We start from the raw sequence: 24,379 nt of genomic DNA, 5'->3' as shown, positions 1-24,379 counted from the left end.
TGTACTTAATATATACTTAAATATAAGTAAGAAGATCTACCATAAGATTGTGCTTGCCCTTCATTTTCCACTATAAGATAATTCTTTCTACTAGGGATAGTGTAGACAAGACACCATGTCAATTTAGTTTATATGTAAGTATCTTTAAGAAGCAAATGAGTTTAGTACATAAAACTCTTCACAATGCCTCAGAAATTTTTCAAAAACTTCTAGTTAAACATTACAATACACAATCACTACAGTATCAGTGTCAATGATTACATTTTCCCCATGAAGTAAACAATTCTTATTTCTTCTTGAAAACTGGAGTATTAATTTGTTTCTTCACAATCTTATCTTATTCACATATTTCCATGTGATCATATTGCTTAATATTGACTGAAGTACACTAAAGTTGTGCTCTTAAATATTCAAAGATTTGGAGATTCAGTTGAGAAATGGCAGCACTATATTTTTCCTATTCAGTTCTAACACAATGCAATCCATCTTAAAAAATACCTTAACTTGGCTTCCAGATATTTAAATTGCAGTGATTAAGTAAATTAATATGAAATACTAACAACTTTTTGTTATGGAATAAATATAAATTTATTGTTTTCATAGGGAAAAAACTGTTAGAGACAAAAGATAAAATATTTCCCCCCAGAATGTTATTTTCAGTATATGTTGTCTTGGATAGCTTCATTTTTTTGTAGGAGTTTGTATTACCTTTCTCCAACATAGAATAAGACGTTTTTTATGTTCTTTAAAAATGGGAGTGGAATTTGCCTTAGATGAAGAAGATGGCTATACACTAAACCAAAGGTAAAAAAAATGTAATCCACAGTAAGCTGTCCACGTCAGAGTGAGTTGAGCACTTTGTACATTTCAAAACATTGTAAAAACATGAATTATCACAAAAATAAGATGACAAGTGATCTCCAGAACTTAATCTAACTATTCATTTCTATTTCTTCCTACCAGATACATTTTTAAGAGATATTAACAAGAAAATAAAATTGACAATTTCATATTGTACCTTTTCTCAATTACAACTTAATCAAATAAAATTTATCACTTTTTTTGCACAAGGCACCATACCAAAATTTTATCAGAAGCAATACTAAGTCAAGATTGGGGGTGAAAGATGAGGAACCTCAGTGATACGGGAAAGATAAATGAGCAAGCATTTCATCACCAATCTTATGCCAGGCTTTATACTAGTCTACAAAGACATTAAATAACTTACAATCAATTGGGGAGACAATATATACATAAATAAATGTATACAAAATATATATGAAGACAAAGGAAATTTTGGAGGAATAGAATTTACAGTTGAGGGATCAGGTAAGGCTTCCAAAAGAAGCTATTATTGAACACAGCTCTGAAGGGAAAAAGAGGAATTCCAAGAGGTAGGTGTGCAGGTGAAGTCCATTTAAGGGACAGTTAGTACAAGGGTGCATAGATTAGAGACAGAGTATTATGTGTGAGGAATAGCAAATAGACAATTTTGGCTGGACCATAGAGTATGGTAAGGTGAGTAATGTTTAATAATGTCAGAAAAAATATGATTGGAATCATATTCTGAAGAGCTTTAAAAGTATTTACTATATATTTGTTCCTGTAGGCAATAGGGGAACATTTGTACTCATTGAATAGCAGAAGGTGAGTAACATGGTTAGAATTACACTTTAGGAAAAATCACTTTGGCAGCTCTGGGGAGGATGGATTGGCAACAGGAGATACTAGAGGCAAGGAGACTAATTAGGAGACTACACCAGTTGTGGTGGTGGCCTTGAGAATAGAGAGAAGGGGATGGATATGAGAGATATTGTGGAGAAATACATGAAAAATATGGGCAGCATAAGTTGGGAAATTGAGAGTGAAAAGTTAAAGATATGCCAAATTTAGAAAGTTGAGTAACTAGAAGGAGGGTAGCCCTCCTAAAACTAATATGGAAGTTCAGAAGTCAGGGGATTTGGGAGGGTGTGCATAATGAATCCCATTTTAGATATGCTAAGTTTGAGACATTTTCAGTACATGCTGTATGGGATGTGTAATAGACAATTTCTGATGAACAGCTGCAACTCAGGAGAGAGGTTAGGGCTGACTATATAGCTTTAGAATATTCATCACAGAGATGGTAACTGAACCCCAGGAGCTGATGAGGTCACCACATTTGAGAGTCTATAGAGAGAATATAACAGAGCCTTAGCCCATAGTTGGGTGACATGATTTAGAAGATGAATCTGGGAAGGATATTTAGAGTCATCAGTTGTTCAGGGAAAGAAACAATGTCATAAAAAATCAATGAAGATACAAATTTTAACTGAAATTTTATTCAAAGAGTACAATGTGAAGGAGGAGTTATTCTCACAAGATCAAGGACTATGATATCTTTGACCCACAAATACCATCATTTGTTACTAGTTGTTTCATTTTCCTAACTAAAGAAGTTCGGTCAAGATTCACTTTATTTGGTCATGTATTTTACTGAAATAATCAAGTCCTTGTTTATTATATTCATTGACATAGTCTTTTTATTTCTGATTTCTTTTTATTTCCTTGGATTATTTGTGTTTACTTGTTTTCATTGTTTATTCTCTTTCAGCTCTCCTATATGCAACTATTTTTGGAAATGTTACTACAATTTTCCAGCAGATGTATGCCAACACGAATCGCTATCATGAGATGCTGAACAATGTTCGGGACTTCTTAAAACTATACCAAGTCCCTAAAGGCCTTAGTGAGCGAGTTATGGATTATATTGTCTCCACATGGTCCATGTCAAAAGGCATTGATACAGAGAAGGTATGAAGTGCTTAAGCATTTATTTCCCCAGTTGTTACACTGATTTAATGCATGCTTAATTCATTATGGAAGTTCCCACTATATAATGTAGATTAGTATGAGTATATTTCATAAATGGTATTTTAATCAATATATTGACCAATGATCACTTATTTGTTGGAAAGCCATTTCTCTCTAGAAAGCCTGTTTTCTGTAGTTAATCATTACAATTCCTTTAAACACTTTCACTGCCACCCACTTGCTCATGATAATTTTTTAAAGTTCTTAAAATGCTACTAACTCAGATGCCTGTCTGTTTTGATTTTTGCCATAACCTCTTATCCACTTAAGACAATCATAGGATCTCAGAAGCCACATACTCTAATTCTTATCCGAATCTGAACCCTCCTTTTCAACATCTATTGCAAATAGTTATACATCCTCTACTTGAATACCTCCAAGACAAAGGGAGTTCATGATTCAAAAAATAACCCATTTTATTCACTCACAAGGGAAAGAATCCACTGCCTTAAACAAATATAAATTTTCCTCCTCTCCTGTCATCTATTCTCATTTATCAATTTTTCACAAATTAAAAAAAATGCATTTTTTCTTTGATCTCAGGTTCCCTCTTCCTCAATTTATGAAGTAAATAGCTTTTCTTACTTCACACTTGACTAGAAATCATGCTTTCTTCCTTGTCTTTTCAGCTAAAACAAGGACAAAATATCCCTTCCAATTTCTGTTTTTCAGTGTCATTTAATTGACAATATTGTCATTGTCAACAATAAACACTAAAAGTATTTCTCCACAATGAACAAGGAAAACGAAATCTAAACATGTATCCAATTCTCCAATCTCATCTGAGATTTAAGTAATACTGGAGATAAAACAATTTCAATGACAAAAGCAGTGTCTTGGGAAGAATGGTAAAAAGTGAGAATTTTTCAATTCATATTTTGCATGTCAGTTTTGAAAAAAAGAAGGTATGAACTAGGGACTCAAAAACTGAAATGAAAGGAAGTCATATATTGGGCTGGTAAATGTTTAATAAATGACTGTCAGAAAAGATGTGATGCACTTTGCAGTATCAACATTTTATCCATCACTTTCTTAATTCCAGAAATCAATAAAAAAATTAAGCCCTGATTTGTAGCTTTCGCCAATTCTCACATTGAGCTTATGATAACTAGCCCTCTTTAGCCAGTCTCTAGTACATCTCTTTTATAGTATCCATTTGTTGGTGATTACCAAGGAATTTATTTGAACAAATTTCAGCTTTAATTCTAATTACTATGACTTTCAGTCTTGCGATGAATTTTTCAGGATTTGTTTTTCTATCAAAGGGAAAGGAGAAATGATTGGTTTGAAGAATTTGAGATAGAACATTTAGAGGAAAAATATAACTTGAGAGGAAAATCTGCTAATGGTATTGAACAGGATGTAAGATGTATAGAGGGAGTATTCTGGTTAAAAGAAGAAGCTGCTTACATGAGGAAAATATATGAGAAAAGGGAGCAGAATTACTTTCTCTCTAGAATTTCACTGGCTAGATTGTGCATTATTTAAAGATGCTGATTTTATTGGAACTAGTAAGACATGAACACCCAGACCAGTGGAAGTAAAAATGGTGAATAAGGAGGAGAGAATCATATACAGGAAAGATTATGATTCCTTTGAGACAAAGGTGTCAAAGAGAAAAAAAGTAAAAGACCTTGGGGAGGAAGAAGGGGTTGGAAGGATTTTTTAAAATTTCTTTGAGAAGGTTTAGTGCAGTATATCCTCTGAAGTTATTGAATACAAAGGCATTTCTTGCCATGCTTGCCAGTCTGACACTTATTTATCCAATAAGAATTCAAGCATTCTAATAAATGCAATGAGATGATACAACAACTATTAAAAGGCTCCTGGGTAGATACTGAAAAGCATTTAATACCCCTCAGAATTGTATGGCCTTTCACTATGGCATACGCTATTATTCTGAGTGCCTCTACTCCATGGCCCTAGAAGCTGGGTCAGTTCTGTAGGACTGATGCTCCCCTTGATATGTAAAATTACCTTAGAAATGGCTATTCACAAATTGCTTGCTTTCTAAATGAGGCAGGGGAGGGGGAGGGACAGGGAGTAAGAGAAAGAATTTGATATTCAGAGTTTTAAACACAAATATTGAAAATTGTTTTTACATGTAACTGAGAGAATATAAAATACTAAATCAAAAGGGGGGAACAGAAAGGGAGAGGGAGAGGGAGAGGGAAAGAGAGAGGGAGGAGAGGGAGAAAAATCTTATCCCATTTGATATCCCTTCTGACTTCATGTAATGGGAACATCCTATGGCTAAGTATGCCTCTGAATGATAACAGTGTAGCACCTGTCTTAAATTTTTGTAGGTTAATATTATGTACAGGCAAATGTAGGTTGTTGTATTATTTATAATTATAATGAGATTCCAGTACAGTTTATTTGTTGAATTCTTAACGGTATCTTGCCATTTGTATTTATAGTGGTGAGATTTATCATCTTGAATTTTATGAAATATCAGTGAGTTTCTGAAATATGTATCTTACTGTGTCATGCTGGATATTAAGCAGATGTTAAATATTTGCGACATATCGTTTCCATCATTTCTTCTTAAAAACTGCATTGATCTGTAAGTTCAGGGTCCTTAAAAATGAAATTTCTCTAGTTTCTTTCAGTAATATTCCGATCTCTATCACTAGCCCCTCCATTTCTGTAAACAAATATATTTGATTTACCCATTTGTTTACTGCTTTCTTACCAGTTGGATGGGTATGTGCAGTTGTTCCCAGGGAGGACCTTTGGGTTCCAGTTTTCAGTTTTAGCTTTTCATGGTCTCCTCTCTCTGTTGTAAAAGAGTATGAATTATATTGTGTTGGTCCACTGGTACATAATACCAATACTTACAATTGCTCTGAGAAATGCAGTCTTTTTAAAAATACATTTCTATAAATTTTTAATGTGTAGTCTGGGAACACCTTTTCAACCTTCCTCCTTTGGATAAAGAAGGGTTAATCTTTCCATGGCTGCCTTTATTCTAATTAGGTTAAGTGTGAATAACACATCGCATCCCTTTTTCAGTGACTTATAGAATTGCCTTTTCTTAAATTATGGAGAATAGCGAGTAGGCTATTTTGTAATGAAATTTGAAATGATTGAAGCTTGTCAAAATAAGAGTATTTGAAGAAGAAAATAAAAGGTAGTTGATGATAATTACTTCAAACAGGTAGCTACCATCACCATGTTAAAAAGATAGCTATCAAATGAATTAAATACTATCCGAGAAATGGTTTATCCTGTATCACTATTAAGCATAGGTTTTGTTTGATCTTGTTAATGACAAGCATCTTTTCATTAGGCTTCTTGTGCCTCAATATATCAAATTCTTTAAAACTTAAGTATTTATTATCTCATTTTCATTGATCTCTTTTTCAAAGATGTAAATAAATACAGTTTGCTAGAGGCATACAGCTAAGATTACATGCTACAAATGGAATGGAAAGTGTCAAGATGAATGTTTGTAAAAAATCCAGTTTTTACTCTCATTCATCTCCTCAGTAGGCAGATTAAAGAAGCTATATTCTTCAATCACAATTATAATAGGATTTAATGATGCATTGCTGCTAATTAGAGAAAAATCTTTGCTTTAATTACTGAGATTTCCTTTCAGTTTCCTCATGTTTAATTTTATAGATTTTGAAGTGTAGTTTTATTCCACAAGCATATTAATCACTGTGATTTAATTTAGTCTTCATTTGTGTGTGAGTAGGTAATGGCTCTCAACAGAAATTCTGTCAGTCATATCTTCTCTGAAATGATCCTCTGTCCTTAACAATTTTTTTGCAAACCACTGTGGCTACTCAGCCCAATTTGGACTAGTATTTGTCCCCAGTCCCTGAAGAAGCTAATCTACACAAATTTGGAACTCTTCTCCTGGTGCTGAACTATCATGTTTATTGTCTGGGGATGTAGAAATTTAGATCATCTACTGTCTGGTGGGGTTCACACCTGAAAAGGCTATACTTTGAGGACCTTGTGGAAAATGAACCTGTAAGACACACACTTTATATCACGTTATTATTTATGTTTTAGCTTTTCTAGATCATTTCAGGAGCAGTTTTAGAACATTTTCCTATTCCCACCATGTTACAAAAGGCACGGGAAGTTATCAGTAGAATAGAGTGCATGTCTTGTTTTTTCTTGTTTTAATATTGTATTTGAAGATCACCTAAATTTCTCCCCTCCTTCTCCTTCCCTGTTGTAGAGAGCCATCCTTATAACAAAGGTTGTATTTTTAAACAAAAAGAGGAAAAATAGAAAAAAATCAGTAAAACCAATACATGCCTTTTAAAAATCTTATATTTTATGTATTATTCCAGATGTGAGTACCTTCCACCTCTGCAAAGGAATGAGAGGATAGGATTTCTTATACTTCTTCTTTAGTACTATGCTTGTTCTGTATAATTCTGAAACATTCATTTTTAATTGTTTTCTGATTTTTGTTCTTGTAGATTGTTGTAGTCAATGTGTGTTGTTTTGTTGGCTCTGCTTACTTCATTTTGCATTAGTTCATGTAAGCCTTTCTATACTTCCTTATGTTTTTCATATTTGTTTTTTCTTATAATGTAGTAATATCCCATTACATTGATATATCACTGCAATTTACTTTAATTCAATTCTTTGCTGTAACGAAAAAAAAAGAAAGAAAAAACCACTGCAAATATTTTTGTACATCTGGATGCATTTTTTCCCCATTGACTTCCTAAGGTAAATACCTACCTGAGGAATCTCTACATTAGGGGCCATGGACATTTTAATAATTTTATTTGCATAATTGCAAATTGCTTTCCAGAAAGGCCCTCATCTCTTGTTTAATGACTGTTGTTATGTGAACAATGAACTTCAGGAGACTTATACAAGGATATGAGGTGTAGGGTGTGTTCAGAGAAGACTTGTATGTCTGGTGTTAAGGGTTGCCAAACCCTTTTAAGGTCTGCTTTCCACCTTTAGTGTCCACATGGTCCACCTAACTCTCTGTGGCTCCAAGAAGCTGTAGCATGTGCAGCGGACCCCAATAAACCATTTTGGCAGATAGGCTAAACCAGACTGAGGGTAACTGAGGGGTTTCAGACCTGTTAGTGAGTTTCTATCCCAAGCATGTGAAGACTTCCCCTTGTGGAATGGGTAGATGAGAACAATTTGTTCCAATGGCCATGAAGGCAGCTGAAGCAGGCATGTGGAGTGCTTAGAGCTTAGTTAGACATTGAAGACACCAAGCCTATCCACTGCATGCTGAGCCATCACTAGTTGTTTTAATTCAGTCCTTGCTTTGGACTGTGAAGACTCTGGAAGAGAGAGTGAGGCCAATGAGTTTGTGTAACTCTGCCTCATCTGTTTTTGAATGAATCAATTTGTGGATGAATCAAAAGACTTCAACCATACTGTTTTCCCATTTTTACCTATCTCAAAGTCCTGTGGTGACAGACAAGTGATGAAGGAGCAGGTGAGGACACACACATTCTGCACACAAGCAGCCCAGGCCAGGGTAGTTTTCTCACTAGAAGCAGCAATGAGACTCAGCAGCCCCCTGGGAGCCTGAGCACTCTTTTAAGGATCGCACTGCTCACCTCCTTCTGTGAGGAAGTGGTTAGAAAAAAGTGCCCTAAAAATTATCTGCTTACCCAACCCTGGCCTGATTACCACAGCAGGCAAGGCTCCCACCTGGCAGTCAAAAGCAAACAAAAAAAATGTACAAAAACATCTTCAAAGATGATTCCACTCACAATAAATACATGAAATGTGTGCACATTTGTAGATAACAAGAAATCTAGTAGGCTTGAACAATGAACACCTTGTGTTGCAAGAGAACTCATCAGGTATCACATCTAAATAGTAGCCCTGAGTGAAACAAGACTGGCAAATAAATGCTGACTTACTAAAGTTGGAGATAGATACTCATATTTCTACAGTGACTAGAGGGAAGGGGAGTGTTGTGAAGCTGGTGTAGTTTTTACAATCAAAACTGATCTATTCAACAAGCTTGTATGCCTACCAGTAGGAGTGAAGTACAGGCTCATGACAATATGATTAATGCTTACAGGAAAAGGTCACCTCACCATCATCAGTGCTTATGATCCTACCTTGATGAACCCTGATGAGGTCAAGAAAAATTTTATGAAAACCTAGAGGACCCTTATCATTAATGTGTCACAAGAGAACAAATTTATAATTCTGACTTTAAAGATAGAGTAGGCTTGGACTACCAGGCTTGGCAGGGAGTCCTAAGGAAGGATGAAGTTGGAAACAGCAATAGCAATGGTCACTTATTACTGAAGACTTGTGCATCTCATGACCTTCTCATTACCAACACTGTTTTCCATTCACCTTAATGCCATAAACTTCATGGATGTACCCTTGCAGCAAGCATTGACATTTAATAGACTGTGATTGTAAGGAGATGAGATTGATAGGATGTATGAGTGACAAAGGCAATGTGTGACAGAGTGCTGGACTGATCATAGACATCCTCTCTAAGCTAAATATTCACATTCAGTAAAAGCAGAGGCCCCAAGGCAAAATGAGTACCAGAAGAATTAATGCCAACATATTAGAACACTTGTCTGAGCAGGGCAAAGTTGAGCCAACACACAGTTGGCAACAGTGGAACAGAAAAGGAGTAGGCAGCTTTCAGAGATTTGGTATATAGTGCTTCATTTGCTCATCTGTGTCAGAACACTCACAAACATCAAGACAGTTTTAATGAAAATGGTTGGGAAATTTGGAAGCTGTTGAAAGAAAAATGAGAACTCCACAGGGTTTATACCAGCAGGATAGTTCATCCATGTCTAAGGAGAAATCACTTGATTCCATCAAAAGTAAAGTACAAGTGAAGCTTACAGATATATAGGATTCTTGACTCTGTAAGAAGACAGATGAAATTCAGTTTTATGCAGGTAGTAACAATCCAAAGCACTTTTATGATGCCCTGAATGCTATTTATTGGTTAAAAACCTGTGTGGCATCACAACTACTCAGTGCTGATGGAGTCACATTGATTAGTGATAAGGACATGAACCTAGAGAGATGGGCTGAACACTTCTGTAGTTTTCTCTATAGAATCAGTGCTGAAGCCACTGACCATTTACCTAAGAGTGAAGTCAATCCTCTATTAGCTGAAGTTCCAACCAATGAAGAGGTTTTGAATGCTGTTAAGCTCCTTTTTTTTGTGATAAAACACCTGGTGCTGATGCTATTCCAGCTGAGATTTACAAGGTAGGGAGTTCATTGCCCTTATAAAAACTGACTGAACTTTCCTAGATTATGTGGAAAGGAATTTATCCCCCAGGGGTTCAAGAATGCCTCCATTGTCCATGTCTGTAAAAGTAAAGGAAATAGTTTGTTCTGTGACAATCACAGAGCCATTTTTCTCTTAGTCATTGCTAGCAAGATTCTTGCCAGAGTCCTCCTTAATAGATTGATCCTTTTCCTGGAAGATGGTTAACCACCTGAGAACCAGTGTGGCTTCAGAAGAGCTGAGGAATGTCAATATGGTGTTTGCTACCCAGCAATTCCAGGAGAAGTGCCAGGAGCAGAAAAGAGGTCTGTAGACAACATTTGCACATCTGACCAAGACCTTTAATGCTGTCATTCACCAGGGCTTATGGAAAATCATGTCAAAATTTGGTTGTCAAGAGAAGTTCATCAGTATTGCACATCAATTTCATGATGGCATACTTGCCTGGGTTCTGGATAATGGACAGTGCTTTCATGCTTTCCCAGTCACCAATGCAGTGAAACAATGTTGTGTGCTTGCCTGCATGCTTTTTTAGCATGATGTTTTCAGCCATGTTGTCAAATGCCTTCTATGTGAATGAACATGGCATCAAGGTCAGCTACCACACTGATGGCAAATTCTTCACCTTGAAAAGGCTAAAAGCCAAGATCAAAGTGGAGGTACTATTGGTGCATGATTTTCCATTTACAGATGATTGTGCACTCAATGAGTCCTCTGAAGGTGAGATACAACAAAGTATGGATTGATTTTCTGCTGCTTGTGCTAATTTTGGTCTAACAATTAACACCAAGAAAACATAAGTGCTCCATCAGTCACCACCACACCATCCATACATGAAACCATTGGTTACAGCAAACTAAGAAGTTTTGAATGCTGTGGATAAGTTCCCTTACTTTGTTGGTATACTTTCCAGGGATGTACACACTGCTAATGAGGTTGATGCATGCATTGCCAGAGCTAGATCAGTGTTTGGGAGGCTATGAAGAAAAGTGTGAGAGAGAAGAGGCATTAGACTGACTGCCAGACTTAAGGTCTACAGAGCCATTGTAGTGACTTCATTGTGTACATCTGTGAAACCCAGACAATCTAATAGTAAAATGCCAGGAAACTGAATTACTTCCATTTGAATTGTCTTAGAAATATTCTGAAGATCACCTGGTAGGATAAGATACAAGACGTTGAGGTCCTTTCTCAAACTAAACTGCCAAGTATTCAAACCCTACTTCAGAGAGTACAACTCCAGTTGGCCACATTATTTGAATGTCAAAGTATGCTTGCCAAAAAGATTATTTTATGGAAAACTCAAGACAGGGGAAACATTCCTATGGTGGTCAGAAGAAGCAATACATGGGCACTTTCAAGTTCTCTCTTTAGAATTTTGATATTAGTTGTGTAACATGGGAGACACTGGCACAGGACCGTTCAGTATGACATTTCCATCATCAGAGAAGGTGCTGTGCTCTATGAGCAAAGCACAATTAAAATAGCTCAAAAGAAATGAGAGAATGCACCTCAGATGTTCACATGGGCTATTTATGCTCCACCTGTGGTAGAACTATCTGAGTTGCATTGATCTGATGAACCACAGTCAGACACAGTGTAACTTGCTAGCATAGTGATGTCATTTTGGTCCTCTTCCAGAACAAAGGACAAATACCAACAAGAATATGAAAACACAGTTTTGTCAAGGAGAGGGAGCTTCTTTAACCAACAATGATAACAACCTACTCATGGCTCTACATAAGTCCTGGAGAGTCTGCCTGAGTCACATAGACATTCAGGAACTTGACCAGGGCCATGTAGTTAGTAAGTGTCACAAACAGGATTTGAACTTTGTTTTTCCTGACTCAAAGTCCAAGCACTCTTCTATGTTGACTCTTCTAGAGAATTATGTTAGAAATAATTTTTGTTCTAGAAATATTTGCTACTACCACCAGAATCTATACCTACATTAATACCAATGGAGGCATGTCATAGTATTCAAGGCATATTGTACTAAACTTCCTTCTTAAGGCTTGGCCTTGATGAGTGAGATAAAGTGGAAGGTTGAAAATAGTTATATTTTAAAGTAGAAATATATTCAGAACTCTAAGCATAATCCTGATGTAGAATCTTTTAGTATCTAAGGTGTTTTTTTTTTTTACCACCAAATATATAATATAGCACTTTCCCTTTCTTTTGAATGTAGAGAAAGTATGGTATAATGTTTATACTCAAGGTCTGCAGTATGTCCTTTTAAACCACTCATCTTTTGTGTTTTGTCATTTAAGCCCAGCAGGTTTAAATATTGCCATTTCTTCCTCAAAGCTAAACACAAAGGAAAAAATCACAATACATGAAAGTACAGCCTTGATTCTATATTTAAATCCAGTAGCAAGTTCCTATGTTGATAAACAATTTTATCTAGCACTCCAAAAATAGCTCCACAGGCAAAGTGTTTTGCTAAATATAGATCTATTTATATACGAAACGAATTTGCAACTATGTATACACACAGTGATAATACAGAAATAAATTAATCCTGAGAACTTTTCAAGGTATTTACTATAAATGCACTCTTATGGACACAAACCTTCGGGACACAAACCTTTCCAGATTATGCGAAAATACTAATGCCATCTTACTCTACTAAGAAATATACCTCTATCTATCTATCTATCTATCTATCTATCTATCTATCTATCTATCTATCTATCTATCTATCTATCCATCCATCTATCTATCTATCTATAGCAAAGATAGCTATAGTCCAAGTATATTCTGAGTATATCAGACCATACCTTGCAGGAACAAACAATTTAGAGATGGAAAAGAACTTGGTTTTTAGACTAGTTTGATGTCTTTATTTATAAACGAGGAAACTGATGCGTAACACACCAAAGTTGAATCAGCAGTAAGTAGAGGAGCTTGGATTCAAACCTAGGTCCTTTGACCCAAGTCCTGGGGTCTTCCAAATCTATTTTGCTCCTCATTTATTAACTTTATTTCTGGGTTTCTAATTTTATTTTGTAAAGTACTGAATTTTTGCATGTTGTTTTGACACCACATTTACTTCCCCATCCTCTCATGTACAAAAATATTTGTTCCAATATTTTGCATGGTTGCAATTCTGAATTCTTTTAATGTATTCATTTCTGTTATTTTAGCCATTGTGTATATAATTCTGATTCTCTTTTCTTCTTTTACATTTTTTCATGTGTCTGCTGATATTTTCTTGAAATACTTACGTGTAATTTCTTATGGTAAAGCAATATTCCTTTACATTTGTATACAGAACATCACAGTTTGTTTAGTAATTGCCTTGCCAATAAAAATATCTTTCATTTCTGACTTTTTGCAACCATGCAAAATGTTGGAACCAGTATTTTTGTACATGAAAGGATTTTTTCCCTGTCATAATCTGCTTAGAATATATCTTTTATTGAGAAAATAAAATCAAAGGTATGAAGAGTTTGGAAATTTTATTCAAATAATTCCAAATTATTTTCCAGAATATTTGAACCAGTTTTTAACTTTACAAATGAATTAATGTGAGTATCATTCAATAATCCTTTCAATGTTGAGTATTTCTGTCTTTATTATCTTTACATTAGTAATTTGATAGGTAAAAGATATTACCTCATTATATCAAATAATTTGTTTTATATCTCTCCTATTATTACTAATATGTAACATTTGGGGAGGTTATAATTATTAGTAATCTTCATTTCTTTACTCAGTAAATTGATGAAAATGGCAAAAGATTTTTAAAAATTGGTAAATGGTAATGGGGATATGGAAAGGTTCTTAAATTGGTCCAATCATTCCGGAAAACAGTTTCAAATTGTGCTAAAAAATGTAGCTAGAAGGCTCATGCCCTTTGACTCACCTTGTTCAACATTTGTTTCAAAGAGTGCAAAGATCAGGAAAAATCCTTTTTGAATGAAAATATTCATAGTAGCTCTTATTGTCATAATAAATAATTGTAAATAGAGTACCTGTCCCTTAAATGGAGAATAGATAAATATAATGGATTAATATAATAGAATAACTGTATATGTCAAGAAATGATGAATATGGTGAATTCAGAGAAATATGGGAAGATTTCTTCTACCAACTGATATAGGAATAAGTTATTGAGGTGTTGAAGGGAAACAGATTAAACTGAATCTCTCTCTCAACTACCTTATTAGAGTTTTCATTTTCCCTTTCTAAGAGAATGTAAGAACCTCTACAAAGAAAGGTAGTTAAGTTGATAAATTAGATTGTCTGAGGAATTCATGGAAAGATCTGGGATTTTTAACCTAGGAAAGAAAGGACTTGAAAAAACATGACTGAAATATACAATTTTTTCAGTATGAAAAAGGTACTAAATTTATTTTATTTTACTTCAGAGGAAAGAATTAGGGTAAATGAGTTAGATAAAAATTATAGGGAAATGGATTTCAGATCAAGATAAGAAAGAATTTTTTCATAAACACAATTGTCCAAAATGGAATAGCATGCTTTATGCACTTTCTCTCAGTGGATTGGTTAAAACAAAGGCTAGATAACCTTTGGTACTGAAAATATTCAAGTAGAGACCACTATTTTGGCATCATGTAGGGAAAACTTTGGGACTAGATGGTCTCTGAGATCCCTTTCCTACTCTAAGATCCTATGGCATCAGGGATTCCATAGATGCTCAATTTCTACATTGAATAGTTATTTAAATTAGGTCCATACTAACACTTGGCTATTGTCAAATAGCAGACATGTATGCCTAAAATATTAGCATTCAAAGTTCTCCCTACAAAAAAATGACAGATAAAATAAATTTCTACAATTTTTCTTCATTCTATCAATGGTTTAACCTCCACTGTATTTTGTATTTACAAAATATTGGTTATCTCACAATAACTCTGACTCGTCAATGTAAGTGCTTCAGGTTTACTGATGTGGTTGTTATAGTACCAAGTTTTAAGAGAAAGGTCATAGGTTATAAGAGATTTGACCTACTATCAAAACTGTGTAGATTACCAAAGACTATTGTAAAGCAGTTGTATTCTGATGATTATTGTATCCCTAAATCCAATCTGCACTTTTACAAGCTTAATTTAGGCTAGTCTAGGTATGCTCAGTTTGAGTGACATGGAAGTCACTATAAATGACCTTTGGAGCATGTCCAGATTGCTTAGAGTAAAGGCCTCATTGGCTTCTACCATGTAGCTTGGAGGTAGTATCTTTAGATTAACTGTCTGTGTTTTCAAAGATGGTGAGACTGAGCCATTCATTCTCTTTTCTGCCATCCTGCTGTATTTTTTTTGGCAACTACTATTTGTTGAAGATAGGAGCAGTTTTCTGTGTCAATAATAGGGAAGCATTACAATGCTAAAGTAAATTCCAAAATAATTCAAAAGATCTCTTTTATGTTTTTGTCCCATAACCTTTATTTAAACTGTTCCAGAATATAAGACATCTCATCTCTCTGACCACTAAATTATGCTGAAGAAGATAAGGAATGGCTTAGTACCTAAGAGATCAGTTGTAGGAGGGAGGAAAAGCAAACAGTATTAATCCCTGTGTCTTTAGCAAGGGCTTTTCAAGGGCAAGGATTATTTTAATTTTTGTGTTTGTATTCTCAATACCTAGCACAGTGCCTTATACATATTTGGCACTTATTAAATTGAATTGAATGTTCTCAAACCTTTGGCTAGATTTCTAAATATATAGGTTATGGTTAAGTGTTGATGCATAATGATTCTAACTTATTTACTCTCTCAATAAAAATAAAATGCAAAGGTGAGAGAACCAACTGCATGGTATTTAGATTGAATTTTATTTGGCCATCAGGGAATAGTATCATAGAATTTCAGAACTGAAAATTGGTACTTCATTTTACAGGTATCCAGAAAGTTGAAATGATTCACCCAAAGTTACACAGCCAAATGGTGGTATAGCTGAGATTCAATGCTAATTCTTCTCAGATTTCTATCTACATTACCATGCTACTTCAACTGCTGCCTTTTAAAGGAAAGAATGAAATAGCACATAAAATGGAGTCTATACCGTGCTACTTTGAGAAAACCAGGCATATCTACATATTGATGCTATGTGTGGGTATATATATGTATATATGTATATATATGTATATATATATATATGTATATATATATATATATATATATATATACATATATATATATATATATATACACTCATTCTTGGAAATCACAAGCAAGTTAATCTACTGCAGATAGTATTCAAATATGAGTAGGGGTTTTCATTTAAACTTTCTATTTTCTTCTGAGTTCTCTTGGTTAATCTCTATTTAAAATCCTACCAGGATAAAACTGTACTAATGGCTACCAATATGAATTTTTGTCAAGATCATTAAAATCATGTATCCTCCAATATTTATAGCTTACCATCCAAGTGTAGTACTATACAGATGACTAGCATTTGTAAATTGTATTCTATGATTTTTTTTCTTGGAACATTGAGACCTTTTCTTTCCCTTTGTCTTATTTTTTTTAAACAGGAAGGGAACTTAGACATGACACAGAATAATTTTATTTTATAGATGAGTAAACTGAGGCCTAGAATCTGAGAAAGAATTATTATGTAAAGGAAAAATCTAATATACTGTGCTATAGTGGGAAAAATGCAAGACTTGAAATAGATAATTGTCTAAATTCTAACTTTAAAATTTCCTATTTTTGAGATCATTAGCAGGTCATTTTATTTTTCTTCTCACCATGAAGATGCTTCTTTCCCTGAATTCCTTCCTAGAACTTCCATTTGAGGAAGCATTCAGGTCGGTTATGCTCACTTCACTCCAGGTTCCACTTGTGATTCTCCAGAGTATTACCTTACCCACTTTCTGCTTTGCAGCTTCCTTTTAAGTATTATCTTCTCTCACTAAAATATAAGCCATGTCAGATTAGGTATTTTCTTTTTCTTAAAAAAAATGTAATTATATAATTTATTTATTTTTCAGTTTTTAACATTCTCTTCCACAAGAATTTGAATTCCCAATTTTCTCTCCATCTCTCTCCACCATCCACCTCAGGACAGCATGTACCCCATCCACACCTTCCCCCAGTGTGTTCTCCCTTCTATCATCCCCCTTTTTCCATCCCCCTCCCTTCAATTTTCTTGGAGAGCAAAATAGATTTGTATACCCCCTTGCCTGTATATCTTATTTCCTAGTTGCATGCAAAAATAATTTTTAACGTTCATTTTTAAGGCTTTGAGTTCCATATTCCCTCCCTCCCTACCCACTTTCATTGAGAAAGCTAGCAATTTGATATAGGTCATACGTGTGTAGCCATGCAAAACAACTCCATAATAGTCATGTTGTGAAACACTAACCACATTTCCCTCTGTCCCATCCTGTCCTCCATTTATTCCATTCTCTCCCTTGACCTGTGCCCCCACAATAGTGTTGGCTTCTGATTATCCCTCTCCCCAATTTTCTGTCCCTTCTATTATCTTCCCTCTCCTATCCCCTTCCTCCCACCTTCTATATAGCCAAGGTGATATTCACAGGACTGGTGGTGACTATGAAAATGCTGGCATAGTTCTCAGTTGCAAAGTGTAAAAGACTCTCCATATAGAAAACAAAAGAAAAATATTTATTTAGACACCAGAAAGCCAAATTCCAAAAACAGAAAGCTAAATCTTTCATGGTGACCAAGAAGTTAATAAACATGATCACTGCAGTGGGTAAAGTCATTCCCAAGCTTCCCCTAGCTCTGCCAAGGCCTTCTCACAAGCAAACACTCACAAGTCTGAGCCTTGCCATGCCTGCCTGCCTGCATCCTTTCTCCTCTGCCTCTACCACACTCACTCACTTCCTCCTGGTTCTGCTCCACCCCTTCCTGTTCTACCTGTTCAGCAAGATCCTCCTACTACATGTGTCTTAGGCTTCCAGGTGATTTAAGCAGGTCACATGGGCTTATTAATGAATGAGAAAGATCTTTCCATTTAAATTGCTATTACCTTGCACCCCAAGATCTTTGGTATTCATTACATAGGTTGATGGGGCAATGGGTATCAGCAGAATTGTAACAGGGTTAACAGAAAATCAGCATATAAAGCAGTATCTTAGGCAGCTGGTGTCAATAGCTCTATACAACGATGTAACAGGGATCACACAAGATGAGCACGTAAAGCAATATCAGGGTAGGACTTGAGCACAAGCACCCCATCATCCCCCCCTCAAATAGAGGGCCTAAAATATTGGGGTAAGGGACAAAGGTTTCTTCTTCCATAGTTGCTTCCTATTGAAATTGGACATGGAACTGTCCCTGCCCCACAGGTCACATTTGAGAGATCATTTCTTTAGCTGGCATCTGGAGTTTGGTCAAAGTCAGGTCCAGAGAAGACACATCACTGTCATGGATAGGGGGTCACATCCAATTTAAGTGATCAGGCACCTACAGGTGGAGTGTATAAGCCTATAGGAAACAAATCTAGAAAACAAGTTCAATAGACAAAAAGCCAAAAAGAAACAAGGAGACAATAACCAGAAGCAGGGAAGATATGGGGTCAACTGTGCTTCCGAAGTCCATGAACCCACTATGAAAGCCTCATTTACAGTAGAATATTTGAGTTAAGGGTACAATTTGGAACCATCCTCTCCTGAATAAACATCAGTTACGGTATTATCTTTCCTGTGTGTTCTAATTTCCTCAGCCTTTGGAACATCATCTGGCTTCCATTTTATCCTTACTTTAGCTCCCAATTGTATTCTATCAATAGAATCCAATCCTTCAGTTTCTCTGCTAGTTACTTCAGAAAGAGGATCAATTTTCACAAGTGATGTTGTTTCACAAGGAATGATAATCACTTGAACTATTCTATCATTTTTACAAAACTGTATGGATTCATCACCGAAATGTTGGAATGTCACAATAATTTCTCCTTGATAGTTAGAATCTGTCACTCCACCCAATCCATGTATTCTTTGAGCTGCTAATCCTGATTTAGGTAATATCTGTCCAAAATGATTTTTAGGAATTCTCATGCATATTCTGACATTGTTCTTATATCTTTCCTATCCAACCCAAAGTCCTTTAAACAATGTAAATCATATCCTGATGAACCAAGTATCCCTGGATATGGGGATCGGACATCTGACCTCACAATACAATACTCAACATTTGGGATCTTATGCGTTTGCTGTTTTCTAATTCGCAGATTTGGGGGTCATCATTCCTGCTAGAGGTGTACTTCCTCCCAATAGTCTGTTAGTCAAATTACATAAAGCAATGAATAAGTTATCTTTCCAATGTTGAAAAGAATTATTAGAACTTAACTTCTTTAACTGTTCTTTCAATAATCCATTCATTTTTACAATTAACCCAGATGCTTGTGGATAATATGGAATATGATATATCCATTCTATGATGTTTAACACACAATATCTCTTCATTTCATTACTTTTGAAATGTGACACATTGTCTCTTTGAATCTGCATGAGGATTCCATAATATAGGCTTATGATAGCTAAAGTTTTACAGATGTTTTTCTGGGTCACATTCTTATAGGAACAAGTCACTTATATACCTGAATAGGTGTCAACACAAGTACATATAAGTTTGCATCCTTTATTTTGGGATAGAGATCCAATATAATCTATTTGCCAGATTTGGGCTGGTACTTTTCCCCTTGCTATCTCTCCAGTTACTACTCAAGGAACAGTTTCCTTTTCCAACTGACATATATAACATGCCTCTGTTACATGTTTTAACAATGAATGAGATACTAATACCACAATCTTGTGCCCACTGGTGTGTGACCTGGACCTCTAAATGACCAGCCATTTGATGGACCCATTTTGCTTGTATTGGATCATCAGTCGGTGTCAGACTAGGGACAATATGTTGTTGCTAGTCAGTCAGCATATGCAGTGCACTCATGTTCTGGTGTGATGAGGGCCACATGAGCATCTACATGAAAAACTGACAAATTAGTAACCAAAGACATGCTTCATATATCTTCCCATAATTTTTTACCTCAGACTTGTTTGCCATGAAATTCCCAAGTTTGCTTTTTCCACATGGGCATCCATATTGCTAATCCATTAGCTACCATCCATGAATCAATGAATATATGACACTGTCCTCCTTGTTCTATTTTGATAGCTTGATGTATTGTCATAAGTTCAGCATATTGACTACTTCTACCTATACCAGTACTTTTCAAAGTCTGCTTAGTTTTTTTTCCACCTAGAAATGGAAAGAATCCACTGACCACCTCCTGAAAGAGACCCCAAAAGGAAAACTCCTAGAAATATTGTAACCAGATTCCAATGTCTGCCTAGTTCATGGGTTATAGGCTACTGCTTTCCAATGTCTTTTGTGGCCCAAATATTTTGGTGTCCCATCAATAAGCCTTCCATGCCTCTTTTGTTCTTCAGTTAATCTATAATATCCCTTGTTCCATTTTACCAAGGATTGTAATAACTGTTGCTTTGGTTCAGAGGCTGTATCATTTCCCTCGGTAACTATGTTTGCTATAGATTCATGTAAAGCAGGAACTCCACTTTTGCCTGTTTTAGGTCTGTTTTGAATATACCATTTCCATTTAATCTCTCGTGCATGTCAAATTCTATAAGAAACTGGGGTACTCATTACACAGGTCACAGTTGGGATTCCATGCCTTAATATTACCTCATGGCCTAAAGTCAGCTGTTCAGTCTCTAGCAAAGCCCAATAAGCAGCTAACAACTGCTTTTTAAAAGGGGCATATTGAGCTCCAGATGAAGGGAGTTTCCTAGACCAAAATACTAAGGGTACATTTTGGCTTTGTTGTTTTTGCCATAAACTCTGCTTTACATATTCATCTTGTATAGTCACTTGAAATTCTACCAGGTCACTTTGTATGGGCCATAAATATAGGGCCAACTGTATAGTGACTTTTGCTCAAGTCCCCAATCAAATTAATAATTTTTCCTAGTAATTTTATGTAAATGTTTCAAAATTCGTCCTAGATGTGATATGTGATGTCACTAATCCTCAAATAATCCTATAAACTTTTGGGTCTCTTTCTTATTGGTGGGGATAGGAAAACCCTGAATTTTTTGTCAGACTTATGGGAGAATCTCTCACAGCTCCTGATTCCATTTTATACCCAAAACTTTGTGGTTTGAGCTCACTCTTGAATCTTTGCAGGGTTAATCTCCTACCGTTTGCTTTTTATGTTCTTAATTAAAAGTGTCAAACTCTTCTCCACTTCTTCTACAGTTTTTCCCTGTATCATAATATCATCTATGTAGTGAGTAAAGTATACACTAGGTAACTGTAACTCATCCAAATGATTAGCCACAATCCTATGACAAATAGTGGACTTATGCAGATATCCTTGTGGCAAATGTGTAAAAGGATATTGTTGGCCCTGCTAAGTGAAAACAAATTGGTCCCATTGTTTCAAATCTATTGGGATAGTAAAGGAAGCATTGACTAAATCAATAATTGTATACCAAGTCCCATCATATTTCTGAATCTTTTCTGTTAGGGTAAGGGTATCTGGAAGAGCAGCATACAAGGGAGGAGTCACCTTATTCAGTCATCTATAATCCACTTGACTTTTGAGCCTTTTGTCAAGGGGAAGGTATACTACCCCAGGCTTGAGAGCTTTTGTGCAGCTGTTCTCCTCCATATCTCTAGGGACTTGTAAGTTCTCAATTCCTCCAAAGTGGCATAATCAAGGGGGTATTTATTCCTCTCCTGGTCTCTGCTCTGGTCTGTGAGCAACCACAAACACTCTTTTCTGCCCTGTAACTGTGATTAAGATTCCCTCTATATAGCCACCACCAGTTCCATCACACCAGTGCTCCTTCTCAGCCCAGGACTGCCACTCAGGACTGAGACCCAGATCAACTGCTTGATTCTCCCACTGTCTATAGGCTAAAAGCTCTACAAGTGGGCTGCTGCTGTGGCAGTGGCTGCTGCTGCCGTGGGGCTGAGGTCAGACTAAGTTCCCCTCTCACCCTAGTGAGAGAGTTTTTTCACTGACCTTTGAAGCTCTCTTTGGCATTTGTGACTTGAGAAATCTGGAAATTGCAGCAGCTGTCCATGATTCATTGCCTGAAGCCTGATCTGGATTTGTCTGTGCTGGTATGGCCCATGCTAGGTTGTACTCCCTTCTGAGCCCAGTGCAACAGACTCTTCCTGATGGCCTTCCAGGTTGTCTTGGGCTGCAAATGTTTCATTCTATCACTTTGTGGCTTCTGTTACTCTAGAATTTGTTTGGAGTCATTACTACAAGTATTTTAAGGGATTTGCAGGGAGAGCTTAAGCAGGTCCATGCTTCTACTCTTATATCTTGGCTGTACCTGATCTAGGTACTGTCTTTTTAATTTTGTTTGTTTGTCCAGTGCTTAGCCCACTGCTTGATGTGATAACGACTGCTCTATCTGATCTATATCTCAATTTCCTTATCTATAAAATGACAATAATAATGCGCTACCTTCCACAAAGGTTTATTGTGAACCATTTGCAAGAATTAACAATATTATATGTTGTTAATTTTAATTATTATAGATATCATTCATAATTTTAGATTCTAAAAAAAGTTCACTTCTCTTTGCTGACCCAACTTTTGAGTTTTCATTCAATTTAATTCAATTCAACAAACATTTATCAAGTACTCATAATTCAAAAAGCAAGAGATAATGTGGCTTAGAGGTAAGAGAGTTGTTCTCAAAATAAGGAAGGCCTGGATTTAAAACCCAATTTTTACAGTGTGGCCTTGGCCAAATCACTTAATCTCTCGGTCCTTGCGTAGCTCTTTAAGAAAGATTCCATCTGATCCGGTAGAAAGAATTTCTTCAACTGGAAGTTCCTGAGATAAATAAAACTTGATTAATTCCTATGCCTATATGCAAGGCAAGGTGGTAGGTATATGCATACAATGGAAAAACAAATAATCTCCTGCCCTCCAAGAGAATGAATTCTACTTAATTCAAATTAAATATTCCCTGGTATACAGATAAACTGTCTTTTTTTTATTTCTGAGACTTTGGAAGTACAAATGATTTTTATGAGTATCTCTAGCAAGTTTGAATTGAGACAGAATAGGGGAAAAAGAGGGAGAAGTGGAAAAAGCAACAGAGGGATAAAAAGAAGTATAATGAAGAGAAAAGGAAAAGACAGGAGTGCAGCTGGGAAAAGTGATAGAAAACAACTAATGATTTCCCATAGTGGTTTACTTGATACCATTCCATAGATTTCTCAGCCCTGACCTTTATAAAAGGTAAAAGAAGCTATGATTTTAATTTTTAATAGAAATTGAGTTCTTTCTCTGATTCTAGATGTCAAGAAGCTTTCTTTAAGTCTGCTCTATCTTAGAATCCACAGAAAACTAAGAAATTACCTGTGTTCTATGCCTTCCTTTTCTTTTCCCTCAGTTATGTCCTAATATATAACACTATTAACTCTGAATATTCCCAGAGGATTTTTCCAGCCCTCTTATTTCTGCAATTTTTTTTTAGAAGTCTCTCTGTATGTATTTTTTTAATTAAATTTATTTATTTAACTTTTAACACTCATTTTCACAAAATTTTGGGTTACAAATTTTCTCCCCTTTTATCCCCTCCCCCCCCAAACACCAAGCATTCTAATTGCCCCTATGACCAATCTGCTCTCTCTTCTATCATCCCTCTCTGCCCTTGTCTCCGTCTTCTCTTTTGTCCTATAGGGCCAGATAGCTTTCTATACCCCTTTACCTGTATTTCTTATTTCCTAGTGGCAAGAACATTACTCGACAGTTGATCCTAACACTTTGAGTTCCAACTTCTTTACCTCCCTCCCTCTCCACCCCTTCCCTTTGGAAGACAAGCAATTCAATATAGGCCAAATCTGTGTAGTTTTGCAAATGACTTCCATAATAGTTGTGTTGTATAGGACTAACTATATTTCCCTCCATCCTATCCTGTCCCCCATTACTTCTATTCTCTTTTGATCCTATCCCTCCCCATGAGTGTCGACCTCGAATTGCACTCTCCTCCCCATGCCCTCCCTTCTATCATCCCCCCCACCCTATTTGTCCCCTTATCCCCCACTATCCTGTATTGTGAGATAGGTTTTCCTACCAAAATGAGTGTGCATTTTATTCTTTCCTTTAGTGGAATGTGATGAGAGTAGACTTCATGTTTTTCTCTCACCTCCCCTCATTATCCCTCCACTAATGAGTCTTTTGCTTGCCTCTTTTATGAGAGATAATTTGCCCCATTCAATTTCTCCCTTTCTCCTCCCAATATATTTCTCTCTCACTGCTTGATTTCATTTTTTTTTTAAGATATGATCCCATCCTCTTCAATTCACTCTGTGC

The 24,379-nt window shown here is 35.8% G+C and overlaps 1 protein-coding gene across 1 annotated transcript in view; it reads left to right on the top strand.

The window, feature by feature from the left end:
* KCNH5 (potassium voltage-gated channel subfamily H member 5) overlaps positions 1–24,379 on the top strand; it is a 492,146-nt gene that overhangs the window by 317,429 nt on the left and 150,338 nt on the right. The window contains exon 8 of the mRNA XM_072629412.1: positions 2,594–2,793. Coding sequence (XP_072485513.1) covers positions 2,594–2,793 — 200 coding nt within the window. The remainder of the gene's footprint in view (positions 1–2,593; positions 2,794–24,379) is intronic.

The sequence above is a fragment of the Notamacropus eugenii genome, chromosome 1 (assembly GCF_028372415.1).
Source record: "Notamacropus eugenii isolate mMacEug1 chromosome 1, mMacEug1.pri_v2, whole genome shotgun sequence".
Classification (NCBI taxonomy): Eukaryota; Metazoa; Chordata; class Mammalia; order Diprotodontia; family Macropodidae; genus Notamacropus; species Notamacropus eugenii.
This window is presented reverse-complemented; position numbering and strand designations above follow the sequence as displayed.